The sequence below is a fragment of the Camarhynchus parvulus genome, chromosome 15, assembly GCF_901933205.1.
Source record: "Camarhynchus parvulus chromosome 15, STF_HiC, whole genome shotgun sequence".
NCBI lineage: Eukaryota > Metazoa > Chordata > Aves > Passeriformes > Thraupidae > Camarhynchus > Camarhynchus parvulus.
The window spans coordinates 13,563,634-13,588,238 of NC_044585.1; the positions used below are offsets into that span (position 1 = coordinate 13,563,634).

Here is a 24,605-nt window from a genome sequence, read left to right on the forward strand (position 1 = left end):
TAACACACAATTTAACCTGTGATTGACATGGAATAGCACACAATTTAACCTGTGATTTACATGGAATAGCACACAATTTAACCTGTGATTGACATGGAATAGCACACAATATAATGTGTGATTCACATGGAATAACACACAATTTAACCTGTGATTGACATGGAATAGCACACAATTTAACCTGTGATTGACATGGAATAGCACACAATATAATGTGTGATTCACATGGAATAACACACAATTTAACCTGTGACTGACCTGGAATAACACACAATCCAATGTGTGATTGATTCACATGGAGTACCACACAATTAAACTTGTGATTCACATGGAATAACACAATATAACGTGTGATTGACATGGAATTTGTTTTTAGCTGTCCTCAGGTAACTCCTGCCTGGTCTTTGTCCTCCTCCTATGAATAATGGATGGTTTACAAAGCTCTGCACCTGGAGCCGTTGCCTCTGGCAACAGGAGATGTCCTGGTGAAAGTTCAGCACAGCTCCTGGGTAAACACTCGCTGTTGGCTGTGCTGGGGACTGCAAGTGTAAGAACATCAATACAGATACAATTTTTTTCTCCTCATTCAGCAGGAGAGCAGAGCTGCTCCTGTGCCGGGGACAGGGAAGGGCTCCCAGCAAAGCCTGGCCATGCAGACAGGGGCGTTTTTACACGGAGAACAGGCAAATTCAACTCTGAACAGGTCTCCCTTCGCTACACTCAACAACAATTAGAGAGAATTTTGTTTGCAGTGAAGTCTGGAGAGGCTGAGCTGGAACAGAGGCTGGGCAGAGCTACAGGAATAAAGTAGGGCTCTGTGCTTTGTCTGTCTGTCCGTCCCAGGGGTGCTCTGTGTGTCCATCCCAGGGCTGTGTCTGTCCATCCCAGGGCTCTGTCTGTCTGTCTGTCTGTCCATCCCAGGGCTCTGTCTGTCCATCCCAGGGCTGTGTCTGTCCATCCCAGGGCTCTGTCTGTCCATCCCAGGGGTGCTCTGTCTGTCTGTCCCAGGGCTGTGTCTGTCTGTCCCAGGGGTGCTCTGTCTGTCCATCCCAGGGCTCTGTCTGTCCATCCCAGGGGTGCTCTGTCTGTCCGTCCCAGGGCTCTGTCTGTCCGTCCCAGGGCTGTCTGTCCGTCCCAGGGGTGCTCTGTCTGTCCGTCCCAGGGCTGTCTGTCCGTCCCAGGGCTCTGTCTGTCCATCCCAGGGGTGCTCTGTCTGTCTGTCTGCCCCAGGGCTATCTGTCCATCCCAGGGCTGTCTGTCCGTCTCAGGGGTGCTCTGTCTGTCTGTCTGCCCCAGGGCTATCTGTCCATCCCAGGGCTGTCTGTCCGTCCCAGGTGCCCCAGCCCTGCTCTTACCTTTGCCGATGGAGGTGGCGATGCCGTTCATCAGCTGTGCCAGGGATTTCCCGGGGGGCCCCGGGGGGGCCAGCGAGGAGGAGGAGGAGGTGCCCAGGAGCTCGATGGTGCCCGCCTGCTGCCGGAACCGCTCCAGCTCCCGCGACAGCAGCTTAAACTGCTCGCTCTGCGTCCGGCATTTCTGCTCCAGCTCCCGCACCTTGGCCTGGGACAGCGGGCACTGCTCAGACGGGCCGGGCAGGACAGGCCCGGGGCCGGGGAGAGGCAGGACTGGGGACACACAGCCCCCCAGGGTGGGGACTGGGGATGGGGATTTGGGACACACAGCCCCCAGGATGGGGATTCAGGACACACAGCCCCCCAGGATGGGGATTGGGGATGGGGATTTGGGACACACAGCCCCCCAGGATGGGGATTCAGGACACACAGCCCCTCATTCTGGGGATTTGGGATGGGGATTTGGGACACACAGCCCCCCAGGATGAGGATTCGGGACACACAGCCCCCCAGGATGGGGATTTGGCACACACAGCCCCCCAGCTCTGGGGTCCCTCCCTGGCTGCAGGCAGGACCAAGGGCATGGGCAGCTCTGGGGGGTCTCCATGTCTGACTCAAAGACAGCAAGAGCAGTGGAGACACTGCAGCAGGGAGCCCCTTTATCAGACCTGCACACTCACACACAGCCACATGAGGCTGTGATCATGTACCCATGCCAGGCTGGTGCTCTGTGGTGAGCAAACATCACCCTCCTGCATTAAACCCCTCTGCTGCTTAGCTCAGCAGCTGTACCAACAAAGCAAGTCTGGATGGCAATTAAACTCCTTCAGCTGAACTAAGAGCTTTGGCTTTCTACAGGAAAAAACATTCTCTGTTCGTGTAAAAAACCTGTACATTTTATATATCAGGAAAACAACCTGTATTACACAGCACCTATAAAGAGCTCCTAGCTGAAGGAAAATGCTGACAGCACCCAGAAGAACCCAAAAATCCAAATGTTCTACTATACAAGGTGGCACTGTTTGTTCCTCTTCTAACAAATACTTTTTCTAAATTTAGAGTCAATTTTAAAGATATAATTTCCTTGCATTCATAACACACAAATTAATTTATTTCTGCAAAAGAAATCTCAGGGTGTCCATCTGACTGAATATGAAACCAAGAACAGCAAGGGTCAGACATTGTGGGAGTTTTGCACAAACATGAAATGCTTGGGGTTTTTGTCTTTCATTTTTTTGCTGTGGTTTTGAGCAAAGAACAGTCTGAATTCACATCAGCCTCAGGAGCAAATAGCACCTGAAACTGTCCCTGCATTAGCAAGGAACAATCTGAAACAATCTGAATTCACATCAGCCTCGGGTGCAAATTTCACACAAAACAGTCCCTTCATTAGCAAAGAACAGTCTGCATTCAGACAAAACCCAAAAGGCAAAGAACAGTCTGCATTCAGACAAAACCCAAAAGGCAAAGAACAGTCTGCATTCAGACAAAACCCACAAGGTTACAGCCTTGAGGAAAGCACCAAGCCACTCCTGCTGGGCATGCTGGTGAGGGGCCGGCTGCAAACCAGGATGGGGCCCCGGTCACACCATGCCCAGGCTCATTCCTTGCACAAAAAGGATCCTGCTGGGGATGATTTGGTGCTAGGCAGTAATGCACAGCATGCTGGCATAGCAGCGGTTCCAGCACACATCCATGCAAGGTCAGGCAGGGCTCTGGTCCCATTCCAGGGGAGAAGTGCAGGGTTCAGGACAGGGAAAGGAGAACTGGCGCCCTAAAATACCTGCATGCTGTCCAGGGTGCTCTGGGTGAAGGGCAAAGCAATAAATCCCAAACAAGACACAGTGAACAAAGAGATGTGAAATAAACAAAGAAATAAAAACAGTTCTGGGTAATTTTTTTACATTTCAAAGCAGTCTCTCAGAAGAGCTACACGTGTAAAAACATGCACCGACACAAACAGCACTGCTGATCTGACACTGCACACGAAACAAAACCATCTGAAACTGCAACAGGCACACAAGATAAAATGCTAACAAACAACGTGCTGGTGGCTATAAAAAGCAAAAGCTTTGGAAATCTCGTTGGGGTTATGCGAATCAGAGGTTGCAGACAAATCAGCTAAATCAGAATTGTGCTCAGCTTGGGGGGTTAAATAATCTGCTTGTCTTGTTTCTGTTTTCCTGTGTCAAACACTTTGCAGCAGGCATTAAATAAAAACTTCAGCTTACAGTCTGGAAGCCAAAACAAACTTAATCTAAATGATGCTAATGAAAGCCTATGAGTAAAACACACCCTGTGCGAATATTAACTTGTATAGATAATAACAAACCACTGCTTTAATTTATTTTTTAAAAGTTGATCAATGCAGCAGGAAAAGCCCACTTTTCACTGAGGCACAGCCAGCAAGTACATCCAGAAATACTGTGGGAAGGTAAAAGGACTGGAAATGGCCTTGAGATAACAGCAAATCTCTAAATGGAATATTGCCAATGCACGTGCTATTATCTATCATATTTTGCACGTTCTTTAGGATATGGACATTAACACTTGGAACCATTGCATGCCTCTTCCTCAGGCAGAAAATGAAGTGCTCTCTTTCCACCTCACCCTTTGAAGGTTTCTGAAGTATCTCAATTCTTTCATTAGGTTTACAGTTTCTGCTTCTTTGACACGTTGCTTTATGTTCATTAGACAGTATTTAATTAGGAACCCTAGGTAACTGATTGATATTTGCTGCTGTATTTCCAGCCTAATAAATCAAAATTCTCATCATTAATCACTCCCTTTAACAGTATTTCACAAAAAATGGTACCAAAAGAGAAACACACATCACTTCCAACAGCTCAGCTTAATGCCCTCCTAACTGAATTATAAATCTTATAATTATAAGGATGCAATTATATCAGAAGAGAGAAAAAAACCCTCTTTGCCTGCACATTCCTTGAAATGCTCACAAGTGATGATTCTGTAAACTACCCTGCTCAGAAGGGAGCTGAACAAGCCAGGGGAGCCCAGGGGATCTTACCTCTAGCAACTGAACTGCTCCTTCATGTTCCTTCTTGGCTTCAACCTGAGCCTGGGTTTGTGGGAGAGGAAAGCGGAAAAGAGAGGGCAAGGAGGAAGAAGGAGAAGCAGTGAGTCAGGGCACACAGAGCCTGCTGTGAGCACACCAGCAGCGCCCTGAGCCCGCTCCCAGCGGCAGGGCGGCTGTGCCAGCCCCGCTGGGCACTCCCAGCCTGGCAGGGATGCTGAGCTGGGGCTGCGTGTCAGGGCAGGGGGATCTGCTGAGCTGGAGCAGCAGCACATGGGCTCCTGAGCACTCCCAGCCTGGCAGGGATGCTTATTTGGGGGCCTGGTTCTCAGGGATGCTGGCCTGGAGCAGCTCCACACTCTCCACACTGCCACATCCACTCCCAGGCTGGCAGGGATGGTTATTTTGGGGGGCTGGCTCTCAGGGCAGGGGGATCTGCAGTGCTGGAGCAGCACCACACACTCCCCATGCTGCCACATCCACCCCAGGCTGGTAGGGATGATTATTTTGGGGCTGGGTGTCAGGGATGCTGAGCTGGATCAGCACCACACGCTCTCCTGGGCACTCCCAGGCTGGCAGGGATGGTTATTTTGGGGGGCTGGGTGTCAGGGCAGGGGGATCTGCAGTGCTGGAGCAGCTCCACACTCCCCACACTGCCACATCCACTCCCAGGCTGGCAGGGATGGTTATTTTGGGAGGCTGGGTGTCAGGGATGCTGAGCTGGAGCAGCACCACACACTCCCCACACTGCCACATCCACGCCAGGCCTCTCTGAGCCCCCCAAGTCCAGCTGAAATGCAGATTGCTGTGCACACCGCAGGGCTCAACCCTCCCAGAGCAGCTGGGAGAGAGCGGCACAAAAGTTAAACTCATTCTTTCAATGAAGCAACAGGATTTATCAGCGAAGTTAAGAGCTCACAAAAAAAGGCAACCGTGGGACAGGGTGTTTAAAGAGGAGAGCAACACTTCAGGTCCAATCAACTGAGTCAAAGACAAAAAGAGGAATAAATAACGGCAGAAAAGGGTATTTTGTTCAGTTATCAAATTTTGGTTGGGAAAAGTCTAAACCTGAAAACCAAACAAACAGCACTCAGTAACTTTGGGTTATCTTAATTTTATTTCTATTTGAGTTTCCCCTGTCTCCTTCATTGAAGCTGGCCCAAGATAAGCACAGACTTTGTTAACCACAGTAGCATTCATTCTGCACATTCCTCACCAGGGAAAAGCCACAAACCCTCCTGTTCAGTGGAGGACAAACCCCACAGACTGTCTGATTCCATGTGCCACAGCCCAGCATGGACAGGGACACAGCTCTGTTTAACTGAGGATCAGGGCTGCCCATCCTTCAGGGGCACCTGGGTCAGGCCATGGAGTCACCACCAAAACCAGGGAGCCAGATCCAGAAACACAAACCCACAGATCAAGCCACAGACCCAGATCCAGGAACACAAACCCACAGATCAAACCACAGAGCCAGATCCAGGAACACAAACCCACAGATCAAACCAGGGACCCAGATCCAGGAACACAAACCCACAGATCAAACCACAGACCCAGATCCAGGAACACAAACCCACAGATCAAACCACAGACCCAGATCCAGGAACACAAACCCACAGATCAAGCCACAGACCCAGATCCAGGAACACAAACCCACAGATCAAGCCACAGACCCAGATCCAGGAACACAAACCCACAGATCAAACCACAGACCCAAATCCAGGAACACAAACCCACAGATCAAACCAGGGACCCAAATCCAGGAACACAAACCCACAGATCAAGCCACAGACCCAGATCCAGGAACACAAACCCACAGATCAAACCAGGGAGCCAGATCCAGGAACCAAAATCCACAGACTGAAACTACAGACCCAAATCCACAGACCAAAACCACAAACCCACAAACCCAAACCCACAGACCAAAACCACAGACCCAAATCCACAGACCCCGATCCAGAAACCAAAACCCACAGACCAAAAGCACAACTCCAGACCCACAACCCCACCCCACAGCCCCCTGCACCCAGCAGTGACTGTGCTGACAAGGGACACGGTGCCAGCAGCGCCAGAGAGGCTGGAGCATCCCTCAGGTCACATTTAATAAAGCCTGAGCTGAGCTCTGGTAAATGATGACAGAGCCCCCATCAATGTCTATCTCTCCTCAACATCAGACTGCCTTCTATGAAGGTTTGCTTCAAGAAAAAGGCCGAGCCCCCATCAACACACACAATATTGTGTTCTTCCTTCTGGGCTGACAATCTGATCAGCCTGTGCAGGTATTAAAACCAGAATGAACTTTCATTTCCGTTCAGGATGTGGCAGCAGAGGCAAGGGGCTGTGGCAGGGCTGGCTCTGCTCTGAGGTGCAGCTTGGTGCTCACCAGCCCTTACAAGGAACCCAGGTGTGCTGAGAAATGCCATCCTGCCACTGCCCAGACTTCCCCCTGCCCTTTGGAAACACTTCTGACAGTAAAGATCACTCCAATAGAACAACAAAAGGGAAGGAAGGATTTAACACACACTGGGTCCATTGGGAGGCCAGCCCCGGGTGAGGTGTGAGCCAGCAGCCCCTGTTAAAGCTGGCACTGATGAGCTTTAGCTCCTTAGATAACAGATTTATTTAAAATATTATCTTGAGCTTGTTGCACTGGGTGGAACAGCAGATCCAGCACAACCTGGGCTGTGCCTGGTGCCTGTCACTGCAGCTCAGAGAGGAGCACTCAGATTTGTGAGGAGAATGTAACAAAAGTCACCAAGAAATGCTGTATCTTCCTTTGATTTCTTTCCTTTGCCAGGGAATTTAAGTCCAAAATGTACGAGGCAGTTCTAATAATAACAGCTGAATATAGCTAGAAATGGCATTTTGCAGCATGCCCAAGTACACTCATTGAGAAAGACTAAAAGAAAATTAACTGGAAGATTTCATTTGGTCAACTACAGCGTTCTATTTCAAGCATCTATATTAGATACATCTTTCACTCTGCTGAGAAGGTCCCTCTTGCCAATTCTCTACCAAATTATCATTAGCAGCATTATTTGTGTTTTAATCTAGTCCAGCAATTGGAGAGATCAACATGAGCACTGAGACAATTGCAGCTTTAAGTGACTTTGGCAAAACTGGAACTCAACATCATGGTTTTTGTATTATAATGAATGCTGAGAAATTGCAGTGTGGGGAAAAAAAAGTCTTGAAGTGATTTGTGAATAAGAGAATGCCCTTGAAGTGAGGTGCTCAAGCAAGTGTTCGGTTTCTGTGCAGGGCACCAAACCCCTGCCACACAAACATGACGCATTCTTGAGGAGGAAGATCACTGTCATGTGTCAGGACCTTGGCAAGAATTTCTTTTCCTAATTTCCTGGGGAAAGGTAGAATTGCATGTCTGGAAGGGGAGGCCAAAGAAATCCCAGCAGCCGTGGATGTGTCAGTGAGAGCATCCACAGCGCGCTGGAAATGGCACAGAGCTCGGGTTCTGAGTGTCAGGAAATGGGGACTGGGCTCCTTTGTGGCGTTTAAGGAAAGCACAAGTGTTACCAAGCCAAACACGGAGGGGAGCAATGGAAATGCAAAGGAAACCCATGGGATTGTGGCACTCCTGTGCCTGTGGGGAACAGAAAAGCTCAGCCACAGAGGGGCACGTTCCAGGAGCTTTATCAGCCCTGCAGCACAGAGACCCTCTTGTTCCAGGGCCTGGACCCCCCAGGGCAGGGAGCAGCTGGCTGGGAGTCCCTTCAGTGCAGGGGATCCCACCCTGCTCCTCTGTCCCTGCAGCTCCTGCTCCCACCTGCCCGTCCCTGTCCCTGTCCCAGGTACCTTCTGCAGCAGCTCGATCTCCTGCCTGTCCCATCCCATCCCTGTCCCTGTCCCCTCCCTGTCCCCTGGTGCCTTCTGCAGCAGCTTGATCAGGGACAGCAGCCTGTCCCTGTCCCATCCCATCCCAATCCCTGTCCCTGTACCTTCTGCAGCAGCTCGATCTCCTGCCTGTCCCATCCCTGTCCCTGTCCCATCCCTGTCCCATCCCATCCCAATCCCATCCCCATCCCCATCCCCATCCCCATCCCCATCCCCATCCCCATCCCCATCCCCATCCCCATCCCCATCCCCATCCCCATCCCCATCCCCATCCCCATCCCCATCCCTATCCCATCCCCATCCCTGCCCCATCCCCATCCCCCCATCCCCATCCCATCCCCATCCCATGCCCCAGTACCTTCTGCAGCAGCTCGATCTCCTGCTGTTTGGCGTTGAGGACAGCCAGTGCTTGCTCATGCTCCAGCTCCAGCTGTTGCCGCCGCTCCGCAGCCTCTCGCATGTGCTGGGAGGAGGAGGAGGGGACAGCTCAGAGGGGACAGCCCCCAGGGACAGCTCAGAGGGGACAGCTCAGAGGGGACAGCCCTCAGGGACAGCTCAGAGGGGACAGCTCAGAGGGGACAGCCCAGAGGGGACAGCCCAGAGGGGACAGTCCCAGCTGCAGATGCCAGGCCAGGGATGCCCTGCTGCCCACACACCTGCTTGGCACCTGAGAGGCAGCAGGAAACCAGGGGAGGCAGGGGTTTGGTCAGGGCTTCAGCCAAAGGGAACTCAGGCATGTGGACATCAACTCCTGCCAGGACCCAGGCTCAGCCCTGCCAGGACCTGGGGTCTGACACTGCAGGACCCAGGCTGTGACACTGCAGGACCCAGGCTGTGACACTGCAGGACCCAGGCTGTGACACTGCGCCCTGCCAGGACCCAGGCTCAGCCCTGCCAGGACCTGGGGTCTGACACTGCAGGACCCAGGCTGTGACACTGCGCCCTGCCAGGACCCAGGCTGTGACACTGCTGTGCTGCTGTGGCTGGCTCGGCCGTGCTGGCCCAAAGAACAGCTCTGCTGGTCTCTGCTCGGCAGAACGTGAGACAGAAGAGAGCTGACAGGTGGGTTTGGGCAGGAGGGACCCCAGCACAGACTCCCAGCAGCTGTGAGGAGTGTTGGATGCTAAAGCCTCACAGCAACGTGAGCAAGGCTCCTGGAGGAGCACAGGCTCACAGTGCCAGGACACCCTCTGCAGATAGAAATCTTTTTCATTACAGGTTAATATTACTCCCCAGCATCCCTGTAGCTTTCAAACACCCTCATATTAAACAGGAGTTAAGAAAGATCTCTTTCCAGATTCTGATCTCTTCCCTGCTGAACCCGGTATTAAAGATTTTTATTTTCCAAATTACATGCTATTCCCACAATAGTGTCTGAGCAGAGGCACAATGCCTTATCTGCAGCACTGAGTGATTGCACACAAACCGGGGAGAAAGCAGCACTTGGGAAAACAAATGCATGGAGAAAATGGGCAAGAACAGCCCAGAATATCTCTTATTGTCTACGGGAGAGAGTTTTATCAAGCTCATTTCTAACCTGCAGTGAGCTGCTGCTCCCTGCACACTGCCCACAGCCAGGCTGAGCCCCTCAGCCTGCACATCTGCAAAAGAAGCAGAGTTTGGCCTCCACTTGGGATTTATTCACTTCTTGTTGGATTATAAACAACAACAACAACATTTCCCACTTTGTAAGTTTTCACCCTCAGCTATGGTTTGTTTTCTGGGAGTTTTGAGAGGATTTGATGTTTGCCTGTGGACATTTCTGCACTGCATACTGTACAGAAGTTCGTGGGCAATGTCTGCTCTCAGTATTTTACAACAACCAAGAAGAATGGCTCTGGTTCTCATCTCACCTGAATGAACATCACCCATTTTACCAACTAGTCCTCCTCATGATTTAAATTATCAGGAAGAAACTCTCATTTTACTCCATCAAGATTAGTATCAGATTGGCACAGGATATTTTGACACTGCTGAGCTCTCACTATTTCACACAAGCTACCACAGAGCATTTCTGGCTGAGAACTTTTCCCAGAGCACGGACTGAGCATGTGAGGACACACATGGAACACCACGGGCTGCCCCCCTGGGCATGGCTCAGGGCTGAAGGGAGCTCTGGGGCCCCAGGGTGCTCTGCCAGCTGGCTGGGCTCTGCTCAGGGAGAGCAGCTCTGAACACAGCCAGGATCTCTGCACCCACCAGAGAACTCCCTCTCAGCACAGGAGAACTTCGGAATGAGTTCTCAGGCAGGGCAGTGAGAGGGGCAGAATGCAGAGGCCACAGGAATATTCTGCAGCCAGCTGGAGTGGCAGACACAGCTCTCTGAAATGAAATCTCTGGGCAGCTTGTTATGCTCTCAGCCTCCCTCTCTCATTTTGACTGGAATAACCGCAGTGCAATGCCCATGCAAGTGCTGATAAATGGCAGATAAAGGTCGCTGGCCTGGGGCTGTGTACAAATCACAGATGGGATGGGGCTGCTGGGAATGGGCCTTGAGCTGTTGTATTTTCCAGCATCACTCTCATTCCATGGTGATGACAATGGGAAGATGCCACCAGCTCACATCCCAGGCAGCAGACAAAGAACTTAATGTCACAACTCACTTTATAAGTTTTTTGCCCAATCACACAAAGCAAAAGCACATTGACAGCAGTTCCATCCAACCACCATAAGCACACAGGTACCTTTGGTTAAACAATGCTTGCTTATTCCAAATACAATACCTGCTTGTGAGCCTTCAAACACAATGCACAGAGCTCCATTATTAAGCTTAAAACTTCCTAATATCTTGCTAGATAAACTTTTCTGCAGCTTAGGGAGTTATTCTAGACAAGCATTAATATACTGACCATTGTTCTATCTGTCCTTGCTTTTCTACAGTGTAAATAATTTTTCTGCTGACCAATCTCATGGCTGCTGCTCAGCTCCAATCCCAGTTCTGCTGTCTCTGAGGCCTGCCTTGTGCAGCTTTCCCAAACCCCTCTGAATTTGGGGATTCCCAGAAAGGGCTCTCTCTGTTCCAGACCCTCGCAGTGCCTGGGGCTCTCATTTCCCACCCTGACCCAAAGTGAGAGGGGCATTCAGTGCCTGGGTGGGCAGCGCTGAGCACAGGGACCGTGGGGAGCAGGGGGAGCATGCACTGATGGGATCTGGGGTCATACTCACCTTTAGGACCTGCTCTAGGTTCTCCAGCTTGGCTTGGAGCTGGTGTTTCCCCCCCACAGCCAAATCTCGTCCTTTGGTCACTCTGAGCAGGGTTTCCCGAGGGTGGTCATAGTCTGATTGTACCTGGGAAACAAATAGGGTCATTGCCAGGCTGCAGGAATTATTGCAAAAACAAACAGGGTCATTGCCAAACTGCAGGTATTATTGCAAAAACAAACAGGGTCATTGCCAGGCTGCAGGAATTATTGCAAAAACAAAAAGGGTCATTGCCAAACTGCAGGGGCACACATGGGCACACCTGGGCACACCTGTGCATTACCTGGCCATGCTGCAGTGCTCAGGGGCACACCTGGGCACACCTGGGCACACCTGTGCGTTACCTGGCTGTGCTGCAGTGCTCAGGGGCACACCTGGGCACACCTGGGCACACCTGTGCGTTACCTGGCTGCGCTGCAGTGCCCGGGGGCACACCTGGGCACACCTGTGCGTTACCTGGCTGCGCTGCAGTGCTCAGGGGCACACCTGGGCACACCTGTGCATTACCTGGCTGTGCTGCAGTGCTCAGGGGCACACCTGGGCACACCTGGGCACACCTGTGCGTTACCTGGCTGTGCTGCAGTGCCCGGGGGCACACCTGGGCACACCTGTGCGTTACCTGGCTGCGCTGCAGTGCCCGGGGGCACACCTGGGCACACCTGTGCGTTACCTGGCCATGCTGCAGTGCCCGGGGGCACACCTGGGCACACCTGGGCACACCTGTGCGTTACCTGGCTGCGCTGCAGTGCTCGGGGGCACACCTGGGCACATCTGGGCACACCTGGGCACACCTGTGTGTTACCTGGCCATGCTGCAGTGCCTGGGGGCACACCTGGGCACACCTGGGCACACCTGTGCGTTACCTGGCTGTGCTGCAGTGCTCAGGGGCACACCTGGGCACACCTGGGCACACCTGTGCGTTACCTGGCCATGCTGCAGTGCCTGGGGGCACACCTGGGCACACCGCCTGCGCTGCAGTGGTGGCACACCTGGGCAACCACCTGTGCGTTACCTGGCCATGCTGCAGTGCCTGGGGGCACACCTGGGCACACCTGTGCGTTACCTGGCTGCGCTGCAGTGCTCAGGGGCACACCTGGGCACACCTGTGCATTACCTGGCTGCGCTGCAGTGCTCAGGGGCACACCTGGGCACACCTGTGCGTTACCTGGCCATGCTGCAGTGCCTGGGGGCACACCTGGGCACACCTGGGCACACCTGTGCGTTACCTGGCTGCGCTGCAGTGCTCAGGGGCACACGCTGGCATGCTGCAGGCTCAGGCAGTTCTCCTCCCGCCCAGCATCCTTCAGCTGCTGCTCCTGGAACAGAAACAAAGCGTGTCACCTCAGCTCCGTGTCACAGCCTCGTGTCACAGCCCCAGGATTTCCACTGGAAACCCTTGCAGCAAGGAGAGGATGCATTTGTGTATCCTCAGTGTGTTTGGAAGTGACAGATAAATGTCAGCTTGAAATGTTTATATTGCTTGCTCAGAAAAATAAAGCATTAAAGAACAAAGAATGAGTGACTCAAAGGTTCTGGAGCAATAGCAGGTGGCAAAAGCCAGAAACCGAGCCAAAGTCTTTAAGTTCCAGCCAAGCTCCCTCCCTGAGCCGTGTCTTCTGGAAGTGGTCCAGGTCATAATCACTGTCAGGGCAGGAATTGCACAGCGTGGGTTCCAGGGTGTTCCCTGGAGGGTGTGTGAGCAGCAGGGAGCCCTGAGCCCACGAGGGGCTGGCATCAGCCCTGGGCACCGGTGCCCAAGGAAGGCACAGCCTGCCCAGGGCAGCCCCCAGAAACAGCTCCTGATTTCAGGCTGTGAAATACACCTGTGAAACAGCCCCTGTGAGATACCCTCTGTGAAACACCCCCTGTGAGATACCCTCTGTGAAACAGCCCCTGTGAAACAGCCCCTGTGAAACAGCCCCTGTGAAACAGCCCCTGTGAAACAGCCCCTGAGAAACAGCTCCTGATTTCAGGCTATGAAATACACCTGTGAAACACCCCCTGTGAGATACCCCCTGTGAGATACCCTCTGTGAGACAGCCCCTGTGAAACAGCCCCCGTGAGATACCCCCAGTGAAACACCCACAAAAACACCTCCTGAGAAACAGCTCCTGATTTCAGGCTGTGAAATACACCTGTGAAACACCCCTGTGAGATACCCTCTGTGAAACAGCCCCTGAAACACCCTCTGTGAAACAGCCTCTGTGAAACAGCCCCCAGAAACAGCTCCTGATTTCAGGCTGTGAAATACACCTGTGAAACACCCCCTGTGAGATACCCTCTGTGAGATACCCCCTGTGAAACACCCCCTGTGAGATACCCTCTGTGAAACAGCCCCTGAAACACCCTCTGTGAAACAATCTCTGTGAAACAGCCCCCAGAAACAGCTCCTGATCTCAGGCTGTGAGACAGCCCTGAAACAGCCCCTGTGAAACTCCCCTGCATTCTGCCAAGGATGCTTTCCCACCACTGCAGTTGGTGACTTTCTGTCTAACCCAGGGACTCCAGTGACCCCTCCCTGAACAGCATCTGCCTCAATGCTGCCCAGATCAGTTCAGTATAAATCTTCAATGGAAAAAGCCAAAAGTTAATCCCAGCTGCCCCGGAGCTACCCTGCACATGAAACAGAGTGTGACGGCGTTCACAGGGGTTCTTGGATTGGGGAAGAGACAAGGATCTGACTCCATGTGTCAGGAGGCTGATTTATTATTTATGATATATGTTACATTAAAACTATACTAAAAGAATAGAAGAAAGGATTTCATCAGAAGGCTAGCTAAGAATAGAAAAGAAAGAATGATAACAAAGGCTTGTGGCTCGGACTCTCTGTCCGAGCCAGCTGGACTGTGATTGGCCATTAATTAGAAACAAGCCCCATGAGACCAATCACAGATGCACCTGTTGCATTCCACAGCAGCAGATAACCATTGGTTACATGTTGTTCCTGAGGTCTCTCAGCTTCTCAGGGCAAAAACTCCTAAGGAAAGGGTTTTCCATAAAAGATGTCTGTGACAACAGAGATGTGAAATATTGCAATGTCCTGTCAGAGACTGTTTGCCTCCCAGCAGGTGGGACAGTCTGTGTTTGGGCTTAGGATGAGCACAGGGACCAGGACACGCTGATGGCTGAGCTGTCACTGAGCAGGGCTTTCTCCAAACCAAGGCATTCCCACTTTGCCAAGCTCTGCCAGCGAGGAGGCGCCCAGGAATGGCCATGCCAGCTGACCCGGAGTGGGCACAGGGATATCCCACAGCACAGAACATCCCAGCTGCCAGTGGGAGCTGGGGGTGCTGGAAAACCCCCAGCACGTTCCCAGGGGGACATGTGCCTCCCGACAGCCCCAACTCCCTGCTCCCTCCTGGAGACTGAATAAATAAATAAAGCATTTCTCCATCTCCCGTGCCTGGCAGCAGCACCGAGCCCACCACAGCAGGGCAGCACAGTGCTGGTTTGGGGGGTTTTGGGGCTGGTTTGGGGGGTTTTGGGGCTGGTTTTTGGGGATTTTGAGGGTTTTGAGGCTGCTTTTTGGGGCTGGTTTTTGGGGTGCCAGAGCCTGCACAGATTTAAAGGCTCACACAGCAGCACAAACTTCACAGAGCATGAGACAATTCATAAACAAACAGCTGGGGAAAATGAAGTATGAGAGACATCAAAAATAAACGGCGTTACCTCATGTATAAGTTGCATCTCTGAAAGTGCAGAAATGAAGGCACAAATGTGCGCTCACAAGGGAGCAAAAGCAAAATTCCTCCTCTGGATGTGAGGGCCGACTAAAGAATTCCCAGCAGGAGGACGGCTCTGGCAGATTTAATGCAATGTGACACCCCTGTCTGGGTAACGAGGCTCTGCCCCGCCTGCAGAAAGGCATCTGCCGCCCTGTGCGCTGCTTTGCTCATCCATCAGTTATTTTTGTTTTAATAAACCTTGTACCCTGTTCATTTATCTGCAGCTCTTTTTCCCTGGGAATCATTGCTGCCCGTGGCCTGGGAGGGCTGCACTGAGCCCTGTGATCCTGATCCCCTGGGATGGCTCTGGCTTGGGCGATGCAGGACACAATCCAGCCAGGAGCAGAGGGAAAACCTGCACGGACCCAAAGAGAAAATGAAGAACCTTCTGATCTTTTCCCCGTGTATTTTGGTCCTGCAAATGACTCACTTCAGAGGTCGGGTTCACCACCTCCAGCTCATTTTCTGTTTCTTCCAAGGGCTGGATTTGAAAGGCAAAGCTGACGCAGCCTCAGTGGTACAACTGCAGCCCTGCCATGGCCCCACAGCTGGGCTGGGGCACCAAAACTGCCTTTAACCCCTGGGGCACAGCTGTGCAGGGATGGATCCGGGCTCTGCACAGTGCAGTAAATGCAGCCTGCCCTGCACAGCTGTGCCCACAGGGCACTGGGCAGGGAGGAACCTGGGGCGGGCAGGGAGCAAAGGCAGAAAAAGAGAAAAAAGCAGAAAAAGGGAGAAAAAAACAGAGAAAGAAAGAGAAAAAGAAGAGAAAAAAAGGAGAAAAAGCAGAGAAAAAAGAAAAAAAAAGGCAGAGAAAAAAGAGGAGAAAAGGCAGAGAAAAAAGGAGAAAAAGCAGAGCTGCTGCTGCTGCCCAGGCTGTGCCAACCCCCTGTCTGTCTGTCTGACCCTGCCCAGCTGTGCCAACCCCCTGTCTGTCTGTCTGACCCTGCCCAGCTGTGCCACCCCCCTGTCTGTCTGTCTGTCCCTGCCCAGGCTGTGCCACCCTTCTGTCTGTCTGTCTGTCTGTCTAACGCCTGTCTGTCCCCGCCAAGGGACAGGGCTGTGCAGCCCTGCCTGCCACAGCTCCCCCAGCCAGCAAGTTCACTTACAGTAAATGACATTTCATGGACAGCTACTGCATACAGTAAGGAATACACCAGATAGCCTTACTGGTTTGGGTGTTTTACTATTTCCATTTGGTGCTTCCTCTCAAGTGCCATGTGAAGCACATGTTAGCAAGCAGCACAGGAAAGCAGTTGGACATTTTCTGAGGTTAGCACTTAAAAACTAATGAATTCCTGCAGAGAAACTAACAACATGAGTGTTTTCCACTCCCACTCCAAAGGTAAAGGAAGAGCTCCTCAGAAACGTTTGCATTTTAAACAAAATCACTCCACAACTGGATTTGCTCCGTTGTAAAAATAGGAACTTTTCCGTGCAAATGACACTGTTCTAACAAAGGAAAACAAATGCAGCTTTACCCCTCTAATCAGCAGGCTGAATTTAGCACAAGAAACACCACACGGAAATAGCACTTCTTAAAAAGCACTGCTAAAAAAGGGACTCGGGAACTGAGCCTTGGCCTTGGGGAGCACCAGAGTCCTGCAGCACAGCAGATCCTGGGCAGGGAACCCAGCATTTCCTCCCTGCTGCTGCTTCTCCACAGCCACAAACCCCTGCAGGGACCAGCCCTGCACACCAGCTCATTCCGTCGCCAACAACGCGTGTTTGTGGCTGGCTTTTCGCAAATATTAAAATGAATATTATATGTGTTGTGTTAGAAAGCCATGCTGTGTTAATTCTCTTAAAAATAGAGTTTTAGGTTATATCAAAATGTTAAAATAGAAACCATGCTGTGTAGGAGACTTTTTTTGCTAAAGAAAGGACTCTCAGTGAGATAGCAGCCACGGGGCACCTGAATCTTCCAGAGAAAGAGAATTTATTGCCCCATTATCAGGATGGGTGAGCAGCACTGGGAGCTGGGATGTCCCCAAAGGGAGCAGGTTTGTCCCCAAAGGGAGCTGGGATGTCCCAAAAGGAGCTGGGATGTCCCCAGAGGGAGCTGGGATGTCCCCAATGGGAGCTGGGGTGTCCCAAAAGGGGCTGGGATGTCCCCAAGGGAGCAGGTTTGTCCCCAGAGGGAGCTGGGATGTCCCAAAAGGAGCTGGGATGTCCCCAGAGGGAGCTGGGATGTCCCAAAAGGAGCTGGGATGTCCCCAAGGGAGCAGGTTTGTCCCCAAAGGGAGCTGGGATGTCCCCAGAGGGAGCTGGGATGTCCCAAAAGGAGCTGGGATGTCCCCAAAGGGAGCAGGTTTGTCCCCAGAGGGAGCTGGGATGTCCCAAAAGGAGCTGGGATGTCCCCAGAGGGAGCTGGGATGTCCCAAAAGGAGCTGGGATGTCCCCAAAGGGAGCAGGTTTGTCCCCAAAGGCCCCCCTGAGCCCGGGTCCCCCTCTGCTCCCCCAGCCCAGCCTCTCCATCTCCCATTAGCCTGTCCCCACAGCAGACATGTATTTATCTATTTATTCCCCTCTGGAAACGGAGGGAGCCGTGTCTGGGTCTGTTTCACTGATCCCTGCAACGCAATTAGCCAGATTGGCTCCCACAAACGCTCCTCAAAAAGCTTTTCCTTCTTGTCATGCACCAAGAGCAGAGAGCAGCAAACAAGATCAGCTGTTGCCATGGGAACACGGTGCCCCAGCAGGTGAAAAATTCACTCTGTGGCGCTGAAAAAGGATGAAATGTACTGAACCTAAGCGTAACATCAAGCACGGCTCAGAAAGCTCCGTGTTGTTCCCAAGGACTGGCAGATCTTCTAGCGAGAAATGCAGAGATGCAAATGTTAAAAGCCCTCCTGTGAACTCTGGTGACATTGGTAATTCTTCAGCTGCCTCACAGTCATTTCAATAGGCAGAAACTTATACCAATATATTGCATAAGTTTGGAAATCTCTATGAAAAGTTAAGCCCAATTTTTAGAAGTTATGAGTGACTTGAAAACAGAAGGTAATTTTTCATTTCAAGACAGACACGAGAAAAAAATGCTGAATAATTTTAAGGATTAGGTGCCAGAAGCATCATTCAAAAACTGCTCTTCATGCTCCAGAAACTCTGTTTTCAGAACAGATAATATTGCAGCCTTCAAGTCAGACTGCACAATCCATTTTTCACCTTCCGCTGAGCTAAGGGGGCACACAGAAACACTGAACACATCTGTGAGAAAAGCAAAGTATTTTGGACCAGTGCTTTCCCTGCACGCTCTTTAAGGAAAGACAAACATTGCTCCTGATATTTACCCACAGTTTTCTGTTTCAAATGGAAACAGCCCCAGAGCAGCTCCTGCAGCCCTTCAGCTGTGAATGAGAAGCTCTGGAAGTTCTCAGGAAAGGCTGCAGGGACAGGAGAAAAGAAAAAGGGAGGAACTCTGGAAAACACCAAGCACAAAGAATCTCTTATATTCTCTATTCCAAATTGCTGCTTATCAGAACTGAACAAAAACCACTGTACTTGACTGAAATAAGCCTCAGGTGTCACCTTTGTACAGCAAAATCTGCTGTAAATGCGCAAAATCTGATGTAAATGTGCAAACCCCTCTGCAAGTGTGCCAAACCTGCTGCAACTGTGCAAAACCTGCTGCAAATATCCCAAACCTGCTGCAAGTGTGCAAAACCTGATATAAATGTGCCAGACCTGCTGCACATGTGCAAAACCTGCTGCAAGTGTGCCAAACCTGCTGCAACTGTGCAAAACCTGCTGCAAATATCCCAAACCTGCTGCAAGTGTGCCAAACCTGCTGCAAGTGTGCCAAACCCTCTGTAAATGTGGCAAACCTGCCACAAGTGTGCCAAACCTGCTGCAAATATCCCAAACCTGCTGCAAGTGTGCAAAACCTGATATAAATGTGCCAGACCTGCTGCAAATGTGCAAAACCTGCTGCAAGTGTGCCAAACCTGCTGCAAATGTGCCAAACCCTCTGTAAATGTGCCAGACCTGCCGTAAATGAGCCAGACCTTCTGCAGATGTGCCTTGGAGCCCCTGAGCACAGCCAGCAGCAATCCTGCTGTAAAACACACCACAGCAAGCCCAAACCCTCCCTCTGCCTCCCTGGGATGCTCTGAGAGCTGCCAGGGCAGGAGCCAGCCCTGAATTTCTCCTTCAGCACAGCAGCACCGAGAGGGGCTTGATTCTCTCCTAAATCTCTGCATCCCTCATTAGCCATCCTCTCCCTCCATTAGTGCCTTGCTGCTGTTCTATTTTCTGAGCTCCCAGCAAATCGACACAAATTGAATTGCACAGGAAAGTTGTTGCAGGCTCTCTCCCCCACGCCTGGTTTAATCCCATTTTCTTCCCCCTAAATTTACGCTACATTTAATGGCGGAAATGATTTCTAAGATTGGTTTCTGATGATAATACTTATCACAGTTCAGAGGATTATTCTTCCTGTCTATTTTTAGCCAATTCTCAAAGAAAAGATTTGCTCTGGAACAACTTGTGAAGGCCAAAAGTGATATTTAAACAAAAGATGATTTCTTTTCCCTTCTGCCTCCCCTTTAGAGCAGCACACCCAGGCTGTGGCAGGAGACACAAAGGCCTCACTTATTTCCTCCTGTCATAAATAATGCCAGCAAATGGGGGAGAATGGACAGAAGAACTAGAAACAAATCAGTATTATTCATTTAGATAATAATTATAATTAATGATAATAAGTACTATAATTATAATAATTATAATTAGATATATATTATTAAACATTATTATATTATATATAAAATTATAATATATAAAGTATATACAATATATAAAGTATATATAAATTATAATAATACAAATTATTATAATTATTATTATTAGATATATAATAAATTATTTTCTTTATGGACAAACCTACCAGCAAAGACATTCCTCTACAGTTTTCATCTGCTCTGAAATTCTTTTAAGAAAAGAAAATTATTATTTACTGATGCTATGTCATGAATATAACCTGGTTTTAAAAAAATATTCTCCATATAAAATTATCTCTTTTTAAAGCCCTTTGCTTCAAATTGTTTGAAGCCTTTTGGGAGATTATCTGCTTAATCCATTTCTTTCACTTGGGCATTTCCAGATTTCATGCAGCTCTGCAAAGTCAGTTTGCTTCACAGACCTGTGAGGCTCCTCACCAAGCAGAACAGGAGTCAGGAGGAAAAATTGTACAGCCTGAGGGCGGTTTAAAAAGGGAAAGCGCAGAGAAATGGGGCTGCAGGGAGAAATGCTGAGTTAGTTACAGCTCTCACTGCTGCTGCAGCGCTGCAGGACCCCTGCTCCCTCCCTCTGGGGCTTCTGCTGGGGAGGCAGCAGCCCAGGGAGGCGTGGGAGCTGCATTTCCTGCAGGAGCTGCATTTCCTGCAGCCCAGGGAGCACTGGGAGCTGCATTTCCTGCAGAGGGACCCTAGTGAGTTGCATTTCCTGCCGAGATAACCTTGAGAGCTGCATTTCCTGCAGAGGGAACCTCCTGAGCTGCATTTCCTGCAGGAGCTGCATTTCCTGCAGAGGGAACCTTGTTATCTGCATTGCCTACTGGAGCTGCATTTCCTGCAGCCCAGGGAACCTTCTGAGCTGCATTTCCTGCAGAGGGACCCTAGTGAGCTGCATCTCCTGCAGAGGGAAGCCTGTTACCCGCATTTCCTGCAGAGAGAACCTTGGGAGCTGCATTTCCTGCAGAGGGAAGCCTGTTACCCGCATTTCCTGCAGAGGGAAGCCTGTTACCTGCATTTCCTGCAGAGGGAAGCCTGTTACCCACATTTCCTGCGGAGGGAACCTTGGGAGCTGCATTTCCTGCAGAGGGAAGCCTGTTACCTGCATTTCCTGCAGAGGGAAGCCTGTTACCCGCATTTCCTGCAGAGGGAAGCCTGTTACCCACATTTCCTGCGGAGGGAACCTTGGGAGCTGCATTTCCTGCGGAGGGAACCTTGGGAGCTGCATTTCCTGCAGAGGGAACCTTGGGAGCTCCATCTCCTGCAGAGGGAAGCCTGTTACCCGCATTTCCTGCAGAGAGAACCTTGGGAGCTGCATTTCCTGCAGAGAGAAGCCTGTTACCCGCATTTCCTGCAGCTGGGGTCCTGTTCCACCGCTGCCCAGCTGGAGCTGCCCTGGCTGAGCAGCCTCAGGCCCTGCCTCAGAGGATGCTGCACTGCCCAGAGACGTGCATCTCCTGCCAGCCCCTTTTGGGCTCGTGCCTGGCTCAGAAGGTCAGAGCCTGAGCCTTCCCTTCTGCTTTCAGCACAGCTCAGCATGACTCAGTGCTGGGGCTGCCCTGAATGGGCACGGAGCCCGTAATTAACCAAATGAGCTCCTTCCCTTGATTAGTTCCCTGGGTGCCTGTGTTACCTGTCCCTCAGCCCAGGCTGAGCCCCAGGGCCACGCAGAGCAGCTGCCCCAAACTGCCCCCAGCACAGGGATGTGCAGGCAGGGCAGGGCTGGGCCCTCAGCTCTGCCCTGGAAATCCCAGCCCGGAACATTTTCTCTCTGCCAGCTTGTCAAACGGCATCACTTCTTCTTATGTGCAAAATGTGTGCTGGAAGTTGCTCAAATGCCAAAGCTTGTCTGATCCTGCTGCAGCGTAGTAGAGAATAATTTCTAAATTTAGGAGGTAGTTGCTTTGCTGTCCAGTGAAACGTACACTAAAAAAATAATTTCCTCTAGGCAAGTCCTCATTTTAAACACCAATTCAGACTGCAGTGACAAGCACTAAACCTCTGGGAAAGGGAAGCTGTGCAATCCCATTGTTGCTGTTTTCTGTTCCCTTGCTGTTTCACAACACAATCCAAACAACATCAGCAGTGCTCAGATGTCATGCAGCACACCCTTACAAAGTGCTTGGCAAATAAAACCTCTCCGTTCTCCTGGGCAATATTTCTTTTTGTGGAGGATCCCGACTCCCCCAGCTGTGTTTCATTGGAATTCTGAACAAAAAGCTGACATTTCCAGCTCCTTTGTGCAGATGAAAGGAAGGCCAGGTTCTGGTTTCAGGCACTGAAACAGCCTGCCTGGCACTGCTGCCCTGGAGCAGTTCTTGCCAGCCTGGACCTTGGGGGCACCAAGACTTTGATTCCAGGAATTTCAGAGAACTGAAATCCCAGCTCCCAAAACCTGAAAGAGGCTGGAGAGAACAGCTGTCACAGACATCTTTTAATGAAAAATCCTTTCCTTATGAGTTTTCCTCCTGAGAAGCTGAGAGGCCTCAGGAACAAAATGTAACCAATGATTATCTGCTGCTGTGGAATGCAACAGGTGCGTCTGTGATTGGTCCATGTGGTTGTTTCTAATTAATGGCCAATCACAGTCCAGATGGCTCGGACTGTGTCCCAGACACAAGCTTTTGTTATCATTCTTTCTAATTCTATTCTATTCTTAGCTAGCGTTCTGATAAAACCTTTTCTTCTATTCTTTTAGTATAGTTTTAATGCAATATATATAATAAAACAATAAATCAGCCTTCTGAACCATGGAGTCAGATGCTCATCTCTTCCCTCATCCTGAGACCCCTGTGAACACGGTCACAAACAGCCAAGCAAACAAGCTGACAACAGAGCAGCTTGCTGCCAGCTGCAATGACTTCTGCGACAGCCCCACGAGGTGGGTTTGAGCCCCAAATCTGCATCCAGGTAACTGGCACCAGCCCTGCCCTGCAGGCACTCCCCACAAACAGCTCTGAGCCCCTCACAGGCCTGACGCGCCGTGAATTGCTGCTGGATTAAACATTCAGTGCTAGACACATCTAAGTTGGGATTTCACACCAGCCCTGACAGGGGAGGGAAGGGCAAACCGAAGTCCCAAACTCGCCACCAGTTTTTGTCAGTGCTCAGAAAGGACCCAGGGAGCCCAGGGTGAAGCTGCACAGAGCAGGCTGTGCATGGGACTCACAGAGCAAACAAAGGGAGACCAAAGGCTGTCCCCAAGCCTGAGGGTGCCTCAGCACCCCCTGCAACTTCAGGCAGAGCTTCTAAATGAGCACATCCAGCAGGAACCCCACGGTGCTCCAACACAGATTTCACAGTGCCTCCTGCCCATTCTCCCTAGGTTAGCAACCACGGTGTCACCCTCCCCACAGGCAGGGATTTCCCACTCACACTCCAGGGGCTGCCTGGTTTTAAAGTTAATTACACGGAAATGTGCTAAAAATGCTGCTACACGGGAGGAGGGCAGCCCCCCTCGTTCTATAGGTGAGGACCCAGTCCTGTTTCGGGGGAATTATTTCCAGAATCTGAATAGCTGAGATCTTGCACAGGGCAAGGCCCAGCTCGTCTGCCAATCCAAACTGGTCCATGTACAAGAAAATGCTGTCACAGGGCTGGAATCCAAGAAATAGAACTTAGAAATAGAAATTAAAATCCAAAACTTGAACTCAAAAAGCCCAAGAAGCCTCCCAAACTCTCCTACTGATACAGCAGTCAGCCAGCCTATCAAAATTACATGACTTTTAACACACTCTTTAATTGCTTTTAATTATTACCATTTACACTGCCCTCGAAATGAAAAAGTGTCTCAGCTGGAGTCAGGGATAAATTTTTAATAACGTTGGAAAGCAAAGCAACAAATCTCAGAGTGGAGTTCAAACCCCCCCAGCATCACCTGTGAGTATGTTCAGAGCATGTGGAAGGAGGGTCAGGCTCCCTGGGAAGGCTCAGAGCTCTCTGCAGGGCTGGCAATGTCCCTGAAGGCACCAGGAACTATCCTGCACACAAACAGCACAGAGATGCTTGCTTCTGTCTGAAATGAGAATTAGCAGCATTTAGCCTTAAAAAGGAGCCAGACTCACAACTGCCAAACGCTCTGATCCTCAAGGAAATGGAAAAATGTGGAAGGAAGATGGGAAAACTGAATTTGGTTCAGAACTATGGCTGGAGAATAAGCAAACCAGGTTCCAATTTCCTTCTGACCCTTTGGAAGCAAAGCTGCACCCAGCAGCTGCTCCAAATGCAAACAGTGAAACCCCAGGTGACAACAAATGCACAGCTCCAGCTCCACAGGACATGGTCTGCCAAAATTCACTGCTCAGCTGCAAAGCTGGGTCATAAGGGGTTAATTACACGAATGAAAAATGCCCAGAATAAATACACCTTCTCATTATTGTTACTTTTCTCATATTTAGGGCTTTAAAAAAATTCTACATTCTTCAGATCAAACTATTGCCAAATCTGCAAACTACATCACTCCAAATTTGCAAACTACACAGCATTCTATGGAGAAAAATAGGAGCAGATTCTCTTCTGAATACATTTTTGTCAGTCTTTATCTTTGACTTACTCCCAGCTTCACAACCTTGGTTTACATCTCAGAGTCTGACAGGAGCAGGGCTGATTCCAACTAAACCAAATTACAGGTATTAATTAATGGCTCGTGCTTGTTTGCCAGCTCCTGCAAGCAGAAGGGTGGATAGAAATGTATTTACAGCAGAATTTAATT

At 50.5% G+C, this 24,605-nt stretch overlaps 1 protein-coding gene across 1 annotated transcript in view; it reads right to left on the reverse strand.

The window, feature by feature from the left end:
- RIMBP2 (RIMS binding protein 2) overlaps nucleotides 1–24,605 on the reverse strand; it is an 81,231-nt gene that overhangs the window by 29,423 nt on the left and 27,203 nt on the right. Inside the window, 5 exon segments of the mRNA XM_030959240.1 lie at nucleotides 1,356–1,560; nucleotides 4,381–4,431; nucleotides 8,597–8,701; nucleotides 11,404–11,526; nucleotides 12,666–12,755. Coding sequence (XP_030815100.1) covers nucleotides 1,356–1,560; nucleotides 4,381–4,431; nucleotides 8,597–8,698 — 358 coding nt within the window. The 5' untranslated portion in view covers nucleotides 8,699–8,701; nucleotides 11,404–11,526; nucleotides 12,666–12,755.